The sequence below is a fragment of the Mobula hypostoma genome, chromosome 22, assembly GCF_963921235.1.
Source record: "Mobula hypostoma chromosome 22, sMobHyp1.1, whole genome shotgun sequence".
Lineage (NCBI taxonomy): Eukaryota > Metazoa > Chordata > Chondrichthyes > Myliobatiformes > Myliobatidae > Mobula > Mobula hypostoma.
The window spans coordinates 2318484-2334509 of record NC_086118.1 but is presented as its reverse complement, the minus strand read 5'-3'; the positions used below and the strand labels follow the sequence as shown (position 1 = coordinate 2334509).

Sequence of the window (16026 nt, the reverse complement as noted above, 5' to 3'; positions counted from 1 at the left end):
TCACAGTGTATCTACACCCTCACCCTGTCCATTCTCAGTGTATCTACACTCTCACCCTGTCCATTCTCAGTGATTCTACACCCTCACCCTCTCCATTTTCAGTGTATCTACACACCCACCCTGTTCATTCTCTGTGTACCTACACCCTCACCCTGTCCATTCTCAGTGTATCTACACCCTCACCCTGTCCATTCTCAGTGTATCTACACACTCACACTCTCTATTCTCAGTGTATCTACACCCTCACCATGTCCATTCTCTGTGTATCTACACTCTCACCCTGTCCATTCTCAGTGTACCTACACCCTCACCCTGTCCACTCTCAGTTTATCTACACCCTCAACCTCCCCATTCTCTGTGTATCTACACCGTCACCCTGTCCATTCTCAGTGTATCTACACCCTCACCCTGTCCATTCTCAGTGTATCTACACCCTCACCCTCTCCGTTCTCAGTGTATCTACACCTTCATCCTGTCCATTCTCAGTGTATCTACACCCTCACCCTGTCCATTCTCTGTGTATCTACACCCTCATCCTGTCCATTCTCTGTGTATCTACACCGTCACCCTGTCCATTCTCTGTGTTACTACACCCTCATCCTGTCCATTCTCTGTGTATCTACACCCTCATCCTCTCCATTCTCTGTGTATCTACGCCCTCACTTTCTCCGTTCTCTGTGTATCTACACCATCACCCTCCCCATTCTCAGTGTATCTACACCGTCACCCTGTCCATTCTCAGTGTACCTACACCCTCACCCTGTCCATTCTCTGTGTATCTACACCCTCACTTTCTCCATTCTCTGTGTATCTACACCCTCAACCTCCCCATTCTCTGTGTATCTACACCCTCACCCTGTCCATTCTCAGTGTGTCTACACCCTCACCCTGTCCATTCTCTGTGTATCTACACACTCACCCTGTCCATTCTCTGTGTATCTACACCCTCACCCTGTCCATTCTCAGTGTATCTACACCCTCACCCTGTCCATTCTCTGTGTATCTACACCCTCACCCTGTCCATTCTCTGTGTATCTACACCCTCACCCTCTCCATTCTCAGTGTATCTACACCCTCACCCTCTCCATTCTCAGTGTATCTACAAACTCACCCTGTCCATTCTCAGTGTACCTACACTTTCACCCTGTCCATTCTCAGTGTACCTACACCATCACCCTGTGCATTCTCAGTGTATCTACACCCTCACCCTGTCCATTCTCAGTGTATCTACACCCTCACCTGTCCATTCTCTGTGTATCTACACCCTCACCCTGTCCATTCTCAGTGTATCTACACCGTCACCCTGTGCATTCTCAGTGTATCTACACCCTCACCCTGTGCATTCTCAGTGTATCTACACCCTCATCCTGTGCATTCTCAGTGTATCTACACCGTCACCCTGTCCATTCTCTGTGTATCTACACCCTCACCCTGTGCATTCTCAGTGTATCTACACCCTCACTGTCTCCATTCTCTGTGTATCTACACCCTCACCCTGTCCATTCTCTGTGTGTCTACACCCTCACCCTGTGCATTCTCAGTGTATCTACACCGTCACCCTGTCCATTCTCAGTGTATCTACACCGTCACCCTGTCCATTCTCTGTGTATCTACACCCTCACCCTGTGCATTCTCAGTGTATCTACAGCCTCACCCTGTCCATTCTCTTTGTATCTACACCCTCACCCTGTGCATTCTCAGTGTATCTACAGCCTCACCCGGTCCATTCTCTCGCTGTGTACTGCGGGGTGACATGTCGTGTATTCGTTAGCAGAATGCTATTACAGCACCAGCAACCCGCGCTCACTTCTCGCCGTGTCTGTAGGGAGTTTGTACTTTCTCTCTGTCCACTCGCATTATCTCTGGCTCTGGTTTCCACCCGTTCTGATGACCTACACACCGTTTAGTAGGGTGAGGGTCATCAGAACAGGGTATAATTGGTGGCACAGTCTTGGTGAACCTATTACTGGGCCGTATCACAGAAGAAATTGTTTAAAATCTCTTTAAAAATCCCACGCCTTGTACATTCACAGTGTGTAGCCAAACCCTTGCTCTGGATATATTGAGTAGCATGGAAGTGTAGTAGACGACCCAGGCGACCCAGGTTCAATTCCCCCCTCTGCCTGTAAGAAGTTAGTATTTTCTCCCTGTGACCGCGTGTGTTTCCTCAGGGTGCTCTGGTTCGAATGCCGCCTACCGCCTCTTGTTGCAGGGTGACCTGTGCCAGTCCCCACTGGTACTCGATGCTGGTCAGGTGCTGGAGCAGTGAGGTGTAGCTGACTTCCACAGCTCGGTACAGCTTGCTGTAGGCCAGCCATTTCCTGTAAACAACACACACAACAAAGGTCTTAGAGGGGACCACCACAGATACAGCAGTAAATGATAGACACAAGAGATTCTGCTGGTGAGGAAAATGTTGCACAAAATACACCAACTGCGTGAGGAGTTCACCCCATCATCTCGTAAGAAATTACAACCTCTGTGTGCATACCCCATACTCTACCTGAACCCCACCCCCATGCACCTTCTCAGTCCAAACCCCTCCCATCCATACGTCCCTGCCCAACCCCTCCCACCACCCTCCCTTCTCTAACTGACACACTCCTCATTTCTGACTCAGACACTGCCATCCTCCTTGCTCTCTGGGCTGCCATAACTCCGTTCCCCCGTTCTCTGCACAATACTGTCCTGTCTCCCCATTCTCAACCCAAACCCCCTCCCTCACTCTCTACCCAACCCCTCCCCACACTCTCTACCCAAACCCCTCCCCCACTTTCTACCCAAACCCCCCCCACTCTCTACCCAAACCCCTTCCCCCACTCTCTACCCAAACCCCATCCCCCACTCTCTACCCAAACCCCTCCCCCACTCTCTAACCAAACCCCATCCCCCACTCTCTACCCAAACCCCCTCCCCCACTCTCTACCCAAACCCCCTCCCCCACTCTCTACCCAAACCTCCTCCCCCCACTCTCTACCCAACTCCCCCACTCTCTACCCAAACCCCTTCCCCACTCTCTACCCAAACCCCCTCCCTTACTCTCTATCCAAACCCCTCCCCCACTCTCTACCCAAACCCCCTCCCCCACTCTCTACCCAAACCCCTCCCTCACTCTCTACCCAAACCCCTCCCCCACTCTATACCCAAACCCCTCCCCCTACTCTCTACCCATAACCTTCCCCCACTCTCTACCCAAACCCCCTCCCCCACTCTCTACCCAAACCCTTTCCCCACTCTCTACCCAAAACCCTCCCCTACTCTCTACCCAAACCCCCTCCCCCACTCTCTACCCAAACCCCCTCCCCACTCTCTACCCAAACCTCCTCCCCCACTCTCTGCCCAAACCCCTCCCCCACTCTCTACCCAAACCCCCTCCCCCACTCTCTATCCAAACCCCTCCACCCACTCTATACCCAAACCCCTCCCCCTACTCTCTACCCAAACCCCTCCCCCACTCTTTACCCAAACTCCTCTTCCACTCTCTACCCAAACCCTTCCCCTACTCTCTACCCAAACCCTTCCTCCACTCTCTACCCAAACCCTTCCCCCACTCTCTACCCAACCGCCCTCCCCCACTCTCTACCCAAACCCCTCCCCCACTCTCTACCCAAACCCCCTCCCCCACTCTCTACCCAACCCCCCACTCTCTACCCAAACCCTTCCCCCACTCTCTACCCAACCGCCCTCCCCCCACTCTCTACCCAAACCCCTCCCCCACTCTCTACCCAAACCCACTCCCCCCACTCTCTACCCAAACCCCCTCCCTTACTCTCTACCCAAACCCCCTCCCTTACTCTCTACCCAAACCCCCTCCCTTACTCTCTACCCAAACCCATCTCCTCACTTTCCCCCCAAACACCCCTCCCCACTCCATGCCAATACCCTCCTGTCTCTCCACTTTCTGCTCAAGCCCCCCTCCCCATTATCTACCCAAACCCCCTACCCCATTGCCTGCCCAAAGCCCCTCATTCTCTGCTCAACCCCCGCCCATTGTTCTCTGCCCACACCCCATTCCCCCATTCTCTGTCCATACCCATCTCCCCACTTTCTCCCCAAACGTCCCTCCCCACTCCACGGCAATACCCTCCTGTCTTCCCACTCTCTTCCCAGATCCCCCTTCCCCCACTCTCTTCCCAATACCCTCCTGTCTTCCCACTCTCTACCCAAATCCCCTTCCCCATTCTCTGCCCAAATCCCACTCCCCCCATTCTCTGCCCAATACACTCCCGTCTCCCCACTCTCTTCCCAGATCCCCTTCCCCATTCTCTGCCCAAATCCCACTCCCCCCATTCTCTGCCCAAACCCTCTCCCCAACTCTCTGCCCAAATCCCCCCTCCTGTTCTCTGCCCAAACCCTCTCCCTCGTTCTCTGCCCAAAGCCCCATCCCCCATTCTCTGCCCAAAGTCCCTGTTCCCTATCCTCTGTCCATACCTGTCTCCCCACTTTCTGCCCAAACCACCCGTCTTCGCACTCCACTCCCAAACTCCTCATCCCTCGTTCTCTGCCCAAACCCCTTCCTCTGTTCCCTGCCCAAACCCCCCCAATTCTCTGCTCATACCCCCTCCCCTCATTCTCTGCCCAAAACCCCTCCCCTGTTCTCTGCCCAAATCTCCCTCCCCTCATTCTCTGCCCAAATCTCCCTCCCCTTGTTCTGTCCAACCCCCTTCCCCCCCACTCTTTGCCCAATACCCTCCCACCTCCTTACTCTCTGCTCGACCCCTCCACCCCATCCCCTGTCTGGCCCGTCCTCTGCCCAAACCACCATCCCTCTTACTTTCTGCCTGACCCCCACCATCTGCTTTATGTCCAATCTCGCTCGTTCTTCGTCCCACCCTGCTCTCTGCCTGCAAACTCCTCACTCTGCTCTGTGTGCATAGCCTGTCCGCGCCCACAACAATAATCCTGACAAGGTAAAGTAGTCACTGTTTGTCATAGGAGAACTAAACTTTGAACTTGCATGGCACGCTACTCAACCTCGGTGAGTGGAAACACTTTTTGCCCCAACTTGGAGTTATAGACACATAGCACGGAGCCCGGTCTTCCAGGCCACCATGTCCACGCTGATACTGTGTACCCATCTGCACTAATCCCATTTCCCATGACTTGATCAACAGTCTTCTTCTTCAGTGTGTCCTTGTCATAACTCCGAAACTGAGCACTAACGCACAGAGGAACCTGCAAGCTGACATCACCCAGATATTGGCCATGGCTAACCTTACCCAGAACTACAAAGTTCAGATTTGATCAGTGCCAAATGCTCTTTCACATTTATGGAGAAAACATATGAATCAGGATCAGGGGAAGGCCACTCTGCCCATCAAACCTGTCCTGCCATTCAATCTGATTGTGGGTGCTCTGATTGTAGTTCCATTCCGCATTCTTATTCACCCCTGCTAGCCTTACATCCCCTTCCTTATCAATCCACCTCTGCCTTCAAAATATTTAGAGACTGCACTTTGTGGGGAAAGGAGTCACTGAGATTTGTGTCTCTCAAGATAAGAAATGTGATCTCATTTCTGTCTGAAATGGCAAACCCCTACTTTTAATCTGCAATCGCTGATACTGGGGGTTTCCCACCATGGAACAGCCTCTTCACACCCACTCCCGTGGACCTTCGTTGTTTCAGTCAGAAAATGGAGAGATCACGTACTCCAGATATCGTCTCATCCATGTTCCATGTACTGTATCTGAGAAGACAGAGCCTCCTTTAAATGGCCCATCTAAACTGTAGCATCTGATGATTTCCGCTCACCTCACCTATGCTAATCCCATTTGCCCGCATTAAGCCTTTCCCATCCAAGTACTTGGTCAAAAATGCCCTTTAAATATTGTAATTATGTCTGACGTCCTATGCCGGCACCTCATTCCATATAAACAGTCAGAGAGCCAAACAGCACAGAAACAGTCCCTTCAGCCCAACTCATCCATGCAACCAAGGTGTCTTCCGGAACTAGTCCAATTTACTTGCATTTGGTCCAGACCCCTGTCAACCTTTACTATCTATATACCTCCTCAAATCTCTTTAAATCATAATCATACCACTTCCCCTACCACTTTGTTCATCTAGTACTTTGTCAATTTTAGAAAACCGAGCACATTTACTTTTCCTACATTTACACACACAGTCCAGCGGTCATGGAACATACAGATCCCTTCTTTGTAGAACTCGGCATCTTGGACCTCCAGATGTGGTCCATAGCAGGGGTGATTGATAAGTTTGTGGCCCAAGATAGAATGAGATGAGTTATTAATTTCAAACTTTCTGCATTTTCACTCAGAGTTGAACTGCACGTGCATGTAACGAGAGCTGTATAACTCATCTCCTTCTACCTTAGGCCACGAATTTATCAATCACCCCTGCTATGGACCACATGGAGGTCCAAGATGCTCTCGTTACATGCACGTACAGTTCAACTCTGAGTGATAATGCAGAAAGTTTGAAGTTAATAACTCATTTTCTTCTACCTTAGGCCACGAACTTATCAATCACCCCTGCTGTGGACCACTTTTACGAAGAAGGGATCCGTATGCTCCACAACCGCTGGACTAAGTGTGTAAATGTAGGAGGGGACTATGTTGAAAAATAAATGCGCTAGGTTTTCTAAAATTGACTCCTTCTACCTTAGGCCACGTACTAGGCACTGTCCTGATGAATCTCCTCTCCCCTGACTCCATTGCTACCACATCCTTCCTGTAACGTAGTGACCAGAACTGTGTACAAAATCCCAAGTACGACCTAACCAAACTGTTGTACAGATGCAACATGGCATTCAAGCTCATAGTCATGAGAAAGTTTGCAGTTGCTGGAAATCCAAGTAACACACACAAAATGCTGGAGGAACTCAGCAGGTCAGGCAGCATCTATGGAAAAGAGTAGAGAGTTGACATTTCAGGCTGAAACCCTTCTTCAGGGCCATACAGTTAATGCCTCAGTCCCAACATACCAACCGGCTTGTTCACTACCCTATCCACCTGTGTCTACACTTGGAGATGTGCATTCTCCCATTTAGCTTCAGATGACCAGAGTGGCACAATGAACAGCCAGAGTGGCACAGTGAACAGAGAGCCAGAGTGGCACAGTGAACAGAGAGCCAGAGTGGCACAGTGAACAGCCAGAGTGGCACAGTGAACAGCCAGAGTGGCACAATGAACAGCCAGAGTGGCACAGTGAACAGCCAGAGAGGCACAATGAACAGCCAGAGTGGCACAATGAACAGCCGGAGTGGCACAGTGAACAGCCAGAGTGGCACAATGAACAGCCAGAGTGGCACAGTGAACAGCCAGAGTGGCACAGTGAACAGCCAGAGTGGCACAATGAACACAGAGCCAGAGTGGCACAGTGAACAGCCAGAGTGGCACAGTGAACAGAGAGCCAGAGTGGCACAATGAACAGCCAGAGTGGCACAGTGAACAGCCAGAGTGGCACAGTGAACACAGAGCCAGAGTGGCACAATGAACAGCCAGAGTGGCACAATGAACAGCCAGAGTGGCACAGTAAACACAGAGCCAGAGTGGCACAATGAACAGCCAGAGTGGCACGGTGAACACAGAGCCAGAGTGGCACAATGAACAGCCAGAGTGGCACGGTGAACACAGAGCCAGAGTGGCACAATGAACAGCCAGAGTGGCACAGTGAACACAGAGCCAGAGTGGCACAATGAACAGCCAGAGTGGCACAAAGAACAGCCAGAGTGGCACAGTGAACACAGAGCCAGAGTGGCACAATGAACAGCCAGAGTGGCACGGTGAACACAGAGCCAGAGTGGCACGGTGAACAGCCAGAGTGGCACAGTGAACACAGAGCCAGAGTGGCACAGTGAACAGCCAGAGTGGCACAATGAACAGCCAGAGTGGCACGGTGAACACAGAGCCAGAGTGGCACAATGAACAGCCAGAGTGGCACAGTGAACACAGAGCCAGAGTGGCACAATGAACAGCCAGAGTGGCACAATGAACAGCCAGAGTGGCACAGTGAACACAGAGCCAGAGTGGCACAATGAACAGCCAGAGTGGCACAGTGAACAGCCAGAGTGGCACAGTGAACAGCCAGAGTGGCACAGTGAACAGCCAGAGTGGCACAATGAACACAGAGCCAGAGTGGCACAGTGAACAGCCAGAGTGGCACAGTGAACAGCCAGAGTGGCACAGTGAACACAGAGCCAGAGTGGCACAATGAACAGCCAGAGTGGCACAGTGAACACAGAGCCAGAGTGGCACAATGAACAGCCAGAGTGGCACAGTGAACACAGAGCCAGAGTGGCACAATGAACAGCCAGAGTGGCACAGTGAACAGCCAGAGTGGCACAGTGAACAGCCAGAGTGGCACAATGAACACAGAGCCAGAGTGGCACAGTGAACAGCCAGAGTGGCACAGTGAACAGCCAGAGTGGCACGGTGAACACAGAGCCAGAGTGGCACAATGAACAGCCAGAGTGGCACAGTGAACACAGAGCCAGAGTGGCACAATGAACAGCCAGAGTGGCACAATGAACAGCCAGAGTGGCACAGTGAACACAGAGCCAGAGTGGCACAATGAACAGCCAGAGTGGCACGGTGAACACAGAGCCAGAGTGGCACAATGAACAGCCAGAGTGGCACGGTGAACACAGAGCCAGAGTGGCACAATGAACAGCCAGAGTGGCACAGTGAACACAGAGCCAGAGTGGCACAATGAACAGCCAGAGTGGCACAATGAACAGCCAGAGTGGCACAGTGAACACAGAGCCAGAGTGGCACAATGAACAGCCAGAGTGGCACGGTGAACACAGAGCCAGAGTGGCACGGTGAACAGCCAGAGTGGCACAGTGAACACAGAGCCAGAGTGGCACAGTGAACAGCCAGAGTGGCACAATGAACAGCCAGAGTGGCACGGTGAACACAGAGCCAGAGTGGCACAATGAACAGCCAGAGTGGCACAGTGAACACAGAGCCAGAGTGGCACAATGAACAGCCAGAGTGGCACAATGAACAGCCAGAGTGGCACAGTGAACACAGAGCCAGAGTGGCACAATGAACAGCCAGAGTGGCACGGTGAACACAGAGCCAGAGTGGCACGGTGAACAGCCAGAGTGGCACAGTGAACACAGAGCCAGAGTGGCACAGTGAACACAGAGCCAGAGTGGCACAATGAACAGCCAGAGTGGCACGGTGAACACAGAGCCAGAGTGGCACAATGAACAGCCAGAGTGGCACAGTGAACACAGAGCCAGAGTGGCACAATGAACAGCCAGAGTGGCACAATGAACAGCCAGAGTGGCACAGTGAACACAGAGCCAGAGTGGCACAATGAACAGCCAGAGTGGCACAGTGAACAGCCAGAGTGGCACAGTGAACAGCCAGAGTGGCACAGTGAACAGCCAGAGTGGCACAATGAACACAGAGCCAGAGTGGCACAGTGAACAGCCAGAGTGGCACAGTGAACAGCCAGAGTGGCACAGTGAACACAGAGCCAGAGTGGCACAATGAACAGCCAGAGTGGCACAGTGAACACAGAGCCAGAGTGGCACAATGAACAGCCAGAGTGGCACAGTGAACACAGAGCCAGAGTGGCACAATGAACAGCCAGAGTGGCACAGTGAACAGCCAGAGTGGCACAGTGAACAGCCAGAGTGGCACAATGAACACAGAGCCAGAGTGGCACAGTGAACAGCCAGAGTGGCACAGTGAACAGCCAGAGTGGCACGGTGAACACAGAGCCAGAGTGGCACAATGAACAGCCAGAGTGGCACAGTGAACACAGAGCCAGAGTGGCACAATGAACAGCCAGAGTGGCACAATGAACAGCCAGAGTGGCACAGTGAACACAGAGCCAGAGTGGCACAATGAACAGCCAGAGTGGCACGGTGAACACAGAGCCAGAGTGGCACAATGAACAGCCAGAGTGGCACGGTGAACACAGAGCCAGAGTGGCACAATGAACAGCCAGAGTGGCACAGTGAACACAGAGCCAGAGTGGCACAATGAACAGCCAGAGTGGCACAATGAACAGCCAGAGTGGCACAGTGAACACAGAGCCAGAGTGGCACAATGAACAGCCAGAGTGGCACGGTGAACACAGAGCCAGAGTGGCACGGTGAACAGCCAGAGTGGCACAGTGAACACAGAGCCAGAGTGGCACAGTGAACAGCCAGAGTGGCACAATGAACAGCCAGAGTGGCACGGTGAACACAGAGCCAGAGTGGCACAATGAACAGCCAGAGTGGCACAGTGAACACAGAGCCAGAGTGGCACAATGAACAGCCAGAGTGGCACAATGAACAGCCAGAGTGGCACAGTGAACACAGAGCCAGAGTGGCACAATGAACAGCCAGAGTGGCACGGTGAACACAGAGCCAGAGTGGCACGGTGAACAGCCAGAGTGGCACAGTGAACACAGAGCCAGAGTGGCACAGTGAACACAGAGCCAGAGTGGCACAATGAACAGCCAGAGTGGCACGGTGAACACAGAGCCAGAGTGGCACAATGAACAGCCAGAGTGGCACAGTGAACACAGAGCCAGAGTGGCACAATGAACAGCCAGAGTGGCACAATGAACAGCCAGAGTGGCACAGTGAACACAGAGCCAGAGTGGCACAATGAACAGCCAGAGTGGCACGGTGAACACAGAGCCAGAGTGGCACGGTGAACAGCCAGAGTGGCACAGTGAACACAGAGCCAGAGTGGCACAGTGAACAGCCAGAGTGGCACAATGAACAGCCAGAGTGGCACAGTGAACACAGAGCCAGAGTGGCACAATGAACAGCCAGAGTGGCACGGTGAACACAGAGCCAGAGTGGCACGGTGAACAGCCAGAGTGGCACGGTGAACACAGAGCCAGAGTGGCACAATGAACAGCCAGAGTGGCACGGTGAACACAGAGCCAGAGTGGCACGGTGAACAGCCAGAGTGGCACGGTGAACACAGAGCCAGAGTGGCACAATGAACAGCCAGAGTGGCACGGTGAACACAGAGCCAGAGTGGCACGGTGAACACAGAGCCAGAGTGGCACAATGAACAGCCAGAGTGGCACGGTGAACACAGAGCCAGAGTGGCATAATGAACAGCCAGAGTGGCACGGTGAACACAGAGCCAGAGTGGCACAATGAACAGCCAGAGTGGCACAATGAACAGCCAGAGTGGCACGGTGAACACAGAGCCAGAGTGGCACAGTGAACACAGAGCCAGAGTGGCACAATGAACAGCCAGAGTGGCATAGTGAACAGAGCCAGAGTGGCACAGTGAACACAGAGCCAGAGTGGCACAGTGAACACAGAGCCAGAGTGGCACAGTGAACAGCCAGAGTGGCACAGTGAACAGAGCCAGAGTGGCACAGTGAACAGAGAGCCAGAGTGGCATGGCGAACACAGAGCCAGAGTGGCACAGTGAACAGCCAGAGTGGCACAGTGAACAGAGCCAGAGTGGCACAGTGAACAGAGAGCCAGAGTGGCACAGTGAACAGAGAGCCAGAGTGTCACAGTGAACAGAGCCAGAGTGGCACAGTGAACAGCCAGAGTGGCACAGTGAACAGAGAGCCAGAGTGGCACAGTGAACACAGAGCCAGAGTGGCACCGTGAACAGAGAGCCAGAGTGGCACAGTGAACAGAGTGCCAGAGTGGCACAGTGAACAGCCAGAGTGGCACAGTGATCAGAGCCAGAGTGGCACAGTGATCAGAGTGCCAGAGTGGCACAGTGAACAGAGCCAGAGTGGCACAGTGAACACAGAGCCAGAGTGCACAGTGAACAGAGAGCCAGAGTGCACAGTGAACACAGAGCCAGAGTGCACAGTGAACACAGAGCCAGAGTGCACAATGAACACAGAGCCAGAGTGGCACAGTGAACAGAGAGCTAGAGTGGCACAGTGAACAGAGAGCCAGAGTGCACGGTGAACAGCCAGAGTGGCACAGTGAACAGAGAGACAGAGTGGCACGGTGAACAGAGAGACAGAGTGGCACAGTGAACAGAGAGCTAGAGTGGCACAGTGAACAGAGAGCCAGAGCTCGTGTTGTCTGTGAGGCGTCTACACGTTCGCTCCGGACTTCCCTGAGGTGCTTTGCTTCCTCCCACAGCCCACAGACAGGATAATTGGCCGCTGTTAGTGTCTGTGAGTGGTAGGAGAGCTGATGGAAATGTGGGGAGAATTACAGCTTGGGATGAATGCGGGATGAGTGTCAGTACAGCGCTGATGATCAGAGTGAAACAAAGGACCTACTTCCCTGACATCTTAAATGATGGTGGCAAAAGCACTGAATGTGAAATCTGCATCAGACTCAGTAATAAGACTCTCGTTTAATTTTAATGCTGCTTATCAATAACTTTTCTCAGCCCAGATCTCTGCCTTCCAACCAATGCCCAGCACTGAAATGTCACCTTCCCTCACTTCCCAACCTGAGGAACAGTCAGCGGTGTAAGGTACTCGGGATCAATCAGAACCGGCAAAGGGGAGAAAGGAAACCAGGTGACAAGTAAGATGGAGACACAAGAGACTGTAGATCCTGGAACTACATGTTGCTTCAGATAACAGGTAGATAACTCTCCAACCATGGCACTTTGTCCTCTTCTGTTTTCTAAGACCCATCGCAGGATACTCACGCCAGATCCTGAAGGAAGGGTGAAAGGTCACACTGCGTAGCATGGAGACACAGAATGGTAGAGGCCGGTGCACTCAATTCTACTTCCCCCTGGACATCCCCTGCCTGCAAGTTAGACAGAGAATAATCTCTCAGGAATACAATTGTTGAGGTTTCCATAATGTTTGCAAGGAACAGTGGAACATATAAACAGGCCCCTCAGCTCACAATGTATGCCTAACTAAATGACTCCCTTTTACCCTGTACAATGCCTATATGACTATATATCTTCATTCATGTTCTGTCTAAAAGTATCCTCCCTAGGTTTAAATTCAAAAGTCGCCCAGTGGAGGTTAACACCCAGGAATGTTCCGGGTAAGGGACATATCGCTTTTCATATCCCGGTTTCATATCGCTTCAGTAGAGAAGCTATTCTTCCAGCTTCTCTGGGTCACGCACTGCAATGTCCCACCACATCACTGCTGGAAATTTATTTATTCAGGTTGAAACCAGCAGATATTACCCATCTCTCAGGGTCCTTAGAGATGCAAAGAATGCAGACACCCTCCCTCAAATTCTCCAGCTTGGAGGGCTTCAGAGTCTGACCCACACACACGGCCCCCCCCGATCCACACCCCCCCAACCCACAAACACGCCCCCCCGATGCACACACCCCTCCTGACCCACACACACGCCCCCCGACCCACATACCCTGACGACCCACCCCCCCCCACCTGACCCACACACCCCTCCTGACCCACACACATGCCCCCCGACCTATATACCTCACCTGACCCACACACACACCTCCCGACCCACACCCCCCACACCTGACCCACACACACCCCTCCTGACCAACACACACACACCCCCCAAACCTCAAACCCCCGACCCACACCCACCTGACCTACACACCCCCACTTCACCCACACACATGCCCCCGACCCACACACCCTGCCGACCCACCCCCCCTCCACCCACACTCTCAAGGTTTCTACCTGCATTTTCAGCCGATCAAACTGCACAAACCGTTGCAGCAGGCCTCGATGAATTCGAAAGACAGGCTCCTGTCTGCTCAAGGCGGTGTCCCTCTGCGGAGAGAAACAGGGTGAAAGTGCTGCTTCACTGCCTCTCTGTGCCCCCCACCTCCCAGCCCTCTCCCTCCCACACCACCTGAGAACCTTGCCCCTTCCAGTTCAGCTGCCCCTGACCGGGCTGGTACCTGCTCGTGGATGATCTTCAGCTGGAGGTGACACTTGCCCCGATCAGGATAGGTCTCAGTACAAGGTTCCAGCGTGTACCATTTATCTTCAGGAGTGTAGGGCAGATTCTGTGAAAGACAGGTGAATGCAGGAGAGCACAGGGTAAGTGATGACATCTCCGAGCAGCAAATCAGCAGCCTCAGCACACTCCAAACCCATCACCTACTGGGGCCCAGCCCATCCTCCTCACTTCCCCCTCCCCATCCTCACAGGCCCCAACCAGAGCACAGGGCCCTCTGGCACAGACGAGATGTTAAAATTGGTGCTGGTTTACTACTGTCAGATGCAGAGAAAAACTCGTCCAGCATTACTGTTCATCATTACATGGTGCACGTAGATATGACCAGGTAAACAATAACAGAACCACGTACAACAGCAAAAGAGAATGTTCAGTGTGGGTAGACAATAAGGTGCGAGATCATAATCAGGTTGATTGTGAGGTTAAGAGTCAAGAAAATTGTGGCCGAGCCGTTGGTTTCGGGAGGTCACCAAGATCCCATTGGAAGGTGCTGGGACAGATGAACGTTTGATCAGCAGAATACGAAGATCGATTCATCACAGCAGGCATGGGGGTAAAACAAGGAACCTCAGAACTCTTACAGGAGCAACTGGAGAGGCTTTCAACAGAGGCTTTTGATTGCTTTTGGGACCCAGCGGTACTGAGCTGTGATCTCAGTCAATGCCATGACCTAGACTTGTTTGTTTTTTTTAGCTCTTAAGGATGGTTCTAGGGACAGAGAGGGGAGTTAGGGAGTCAGGTTACAGTCTAGGGACAGGGATTCTGGGGAGTTAGAGGTCAGGCTGGAGTCCAGTGCCCCACTCTGTGCTTTAAAAGCGAGTGGCGTGGATGGGTGATGAAGGGCATCTCGAGTCCAAGCCTCCACTCCATGGTCATAGGGCAGTAGTGTGACCGGATGTTGGGCTGTCCCAGATTAGTGAGTCTCGGGACTGGATGTCCACATGACAAGTGTAAGTGATTCAGCAATCCCAGAGTTCAAGCTGAGAGTACCGGCTCCCATTATCAACTCCAGTCCACGGGTTGACAGCAAAGATCAAAGCCAAACTGTTGATCGGATGTATGGCTGCTGAAGTCCGACGGCCGAGGTCTAAAGACCTGGGTTGCACGGCTGCCCATGTGTGTGGGGGTGGAAGGAAGGGAAGGGGCTTGTTCTGCCAAGTGCTATGGGTACGCTGTGCTGGCACCGTAACATGTGGCAACACTGACAGGATACGCATCCATAGTGTGTTGGTTGCTAACACAAACAACCCAGTTCACCATATACATGTGATAAAGAAATTCATCAGGATCTCAGGATTAGAAATGTGGAGAAAGCTGACAGTTTGTATCAAAGCAACACACAAAGTGCTGGAGGAACTCAGCAGGTCAGGCAGCATCTGTGGGGATGCACAGACAGTTGGCGTTTCAGGCGAAGACCCTTCTTCAGGACTGGAAAGGAAGGAGGGTGATGCCCGAATAAAAAGATGTGGGGAGAGGATATAGGATGCCTAGAAGGTGATAGATAGAGGGTTGGAGAGGGAGGAATCTGACAGGAAAGGAGAGTGGACCGTAGGAGACAGGGGAAGAGGACGGGCAGGTGAGCTCAGGATGGGGATTAGAAGAAGAGGGGAGAGGGAGGGAATCTTGTTTTACCGGAAGGAGAATTCAATGTTCATGCCATTAGGCTGGGGGTGCCAAGACGGAATACAAGGTGTTGCTCCTCCACCCTGAGGGTGGCCTCATCTTGGCACAGGATCAACATGTCAGAATGTTTTCCACTGTAGGTCAATCCTAAATATAAAATCGTCATCTCCTGTGGAGCCTCTGCAGGAAGCATCCATCCCCTCCCAGAGAATGACTGTCCCTGCACGAGGTGCCAAACCCAATGAGAAAGTGTGTAGATTGAGGGATAGTGCACTCCTGTCATTTAAGCTAGGATCCTGATCAGTGGACACAAGGTTCCCATTTCTACCCGACTGCTTAAGCTCCACTTTGACATTTCATCTTTTTTTCTTTAGTAATCTTTTTATTGATTTAAAAGGAGCATAAATACAATCAAGAGGAGAATAATTTCGAATATATATGTCAGTAACAATATAAACCGAGATTGAGACAGACATTGTCAAAATCACAGATATTGTTAAACTAGTATAAAATATATAATAAAAAAATGAAAATAACAATTCTTCTCTTATCAGTTTATGAAGAGAAAAGAAAAAAA

General features: G+C 52.1%; 1 protein-coding gene across 4 annotated transcripts in view; it reads right to left on the bottom strand.

The window, feature by feature from the left end:
* unc13d (unc-13 homolog D (C. elegans)) overlaps nt 1-16026 on the bottom strand; it is a 197824-nt gene that overhangs the window by 85360 nt on the left and 96438 nt on the right. For all 4 annotated transcript variants that reach the window (XM_063030886.1, XM_063030889.1, XM_063030887.1 and 1 more), the window contains 4 exons: nt 13768-13875; nt 13544-13636; nt 12568-12671; nt 2198-2321 (listed from right to left, as the gene is read on the bottom strand). In XM_063030886.1, the coding sequence (XP_062886956.1) occupies nt 2198-2321; nt 12568-12671; nt 13544-13636; nt 13768-13875 (429 nt within the window). The remainder of the gene's footprint in view (nt 1-2197; nt 2322-12567; nt 12672-13543; nt 13637-13767; nt 13876-16026) is intronic.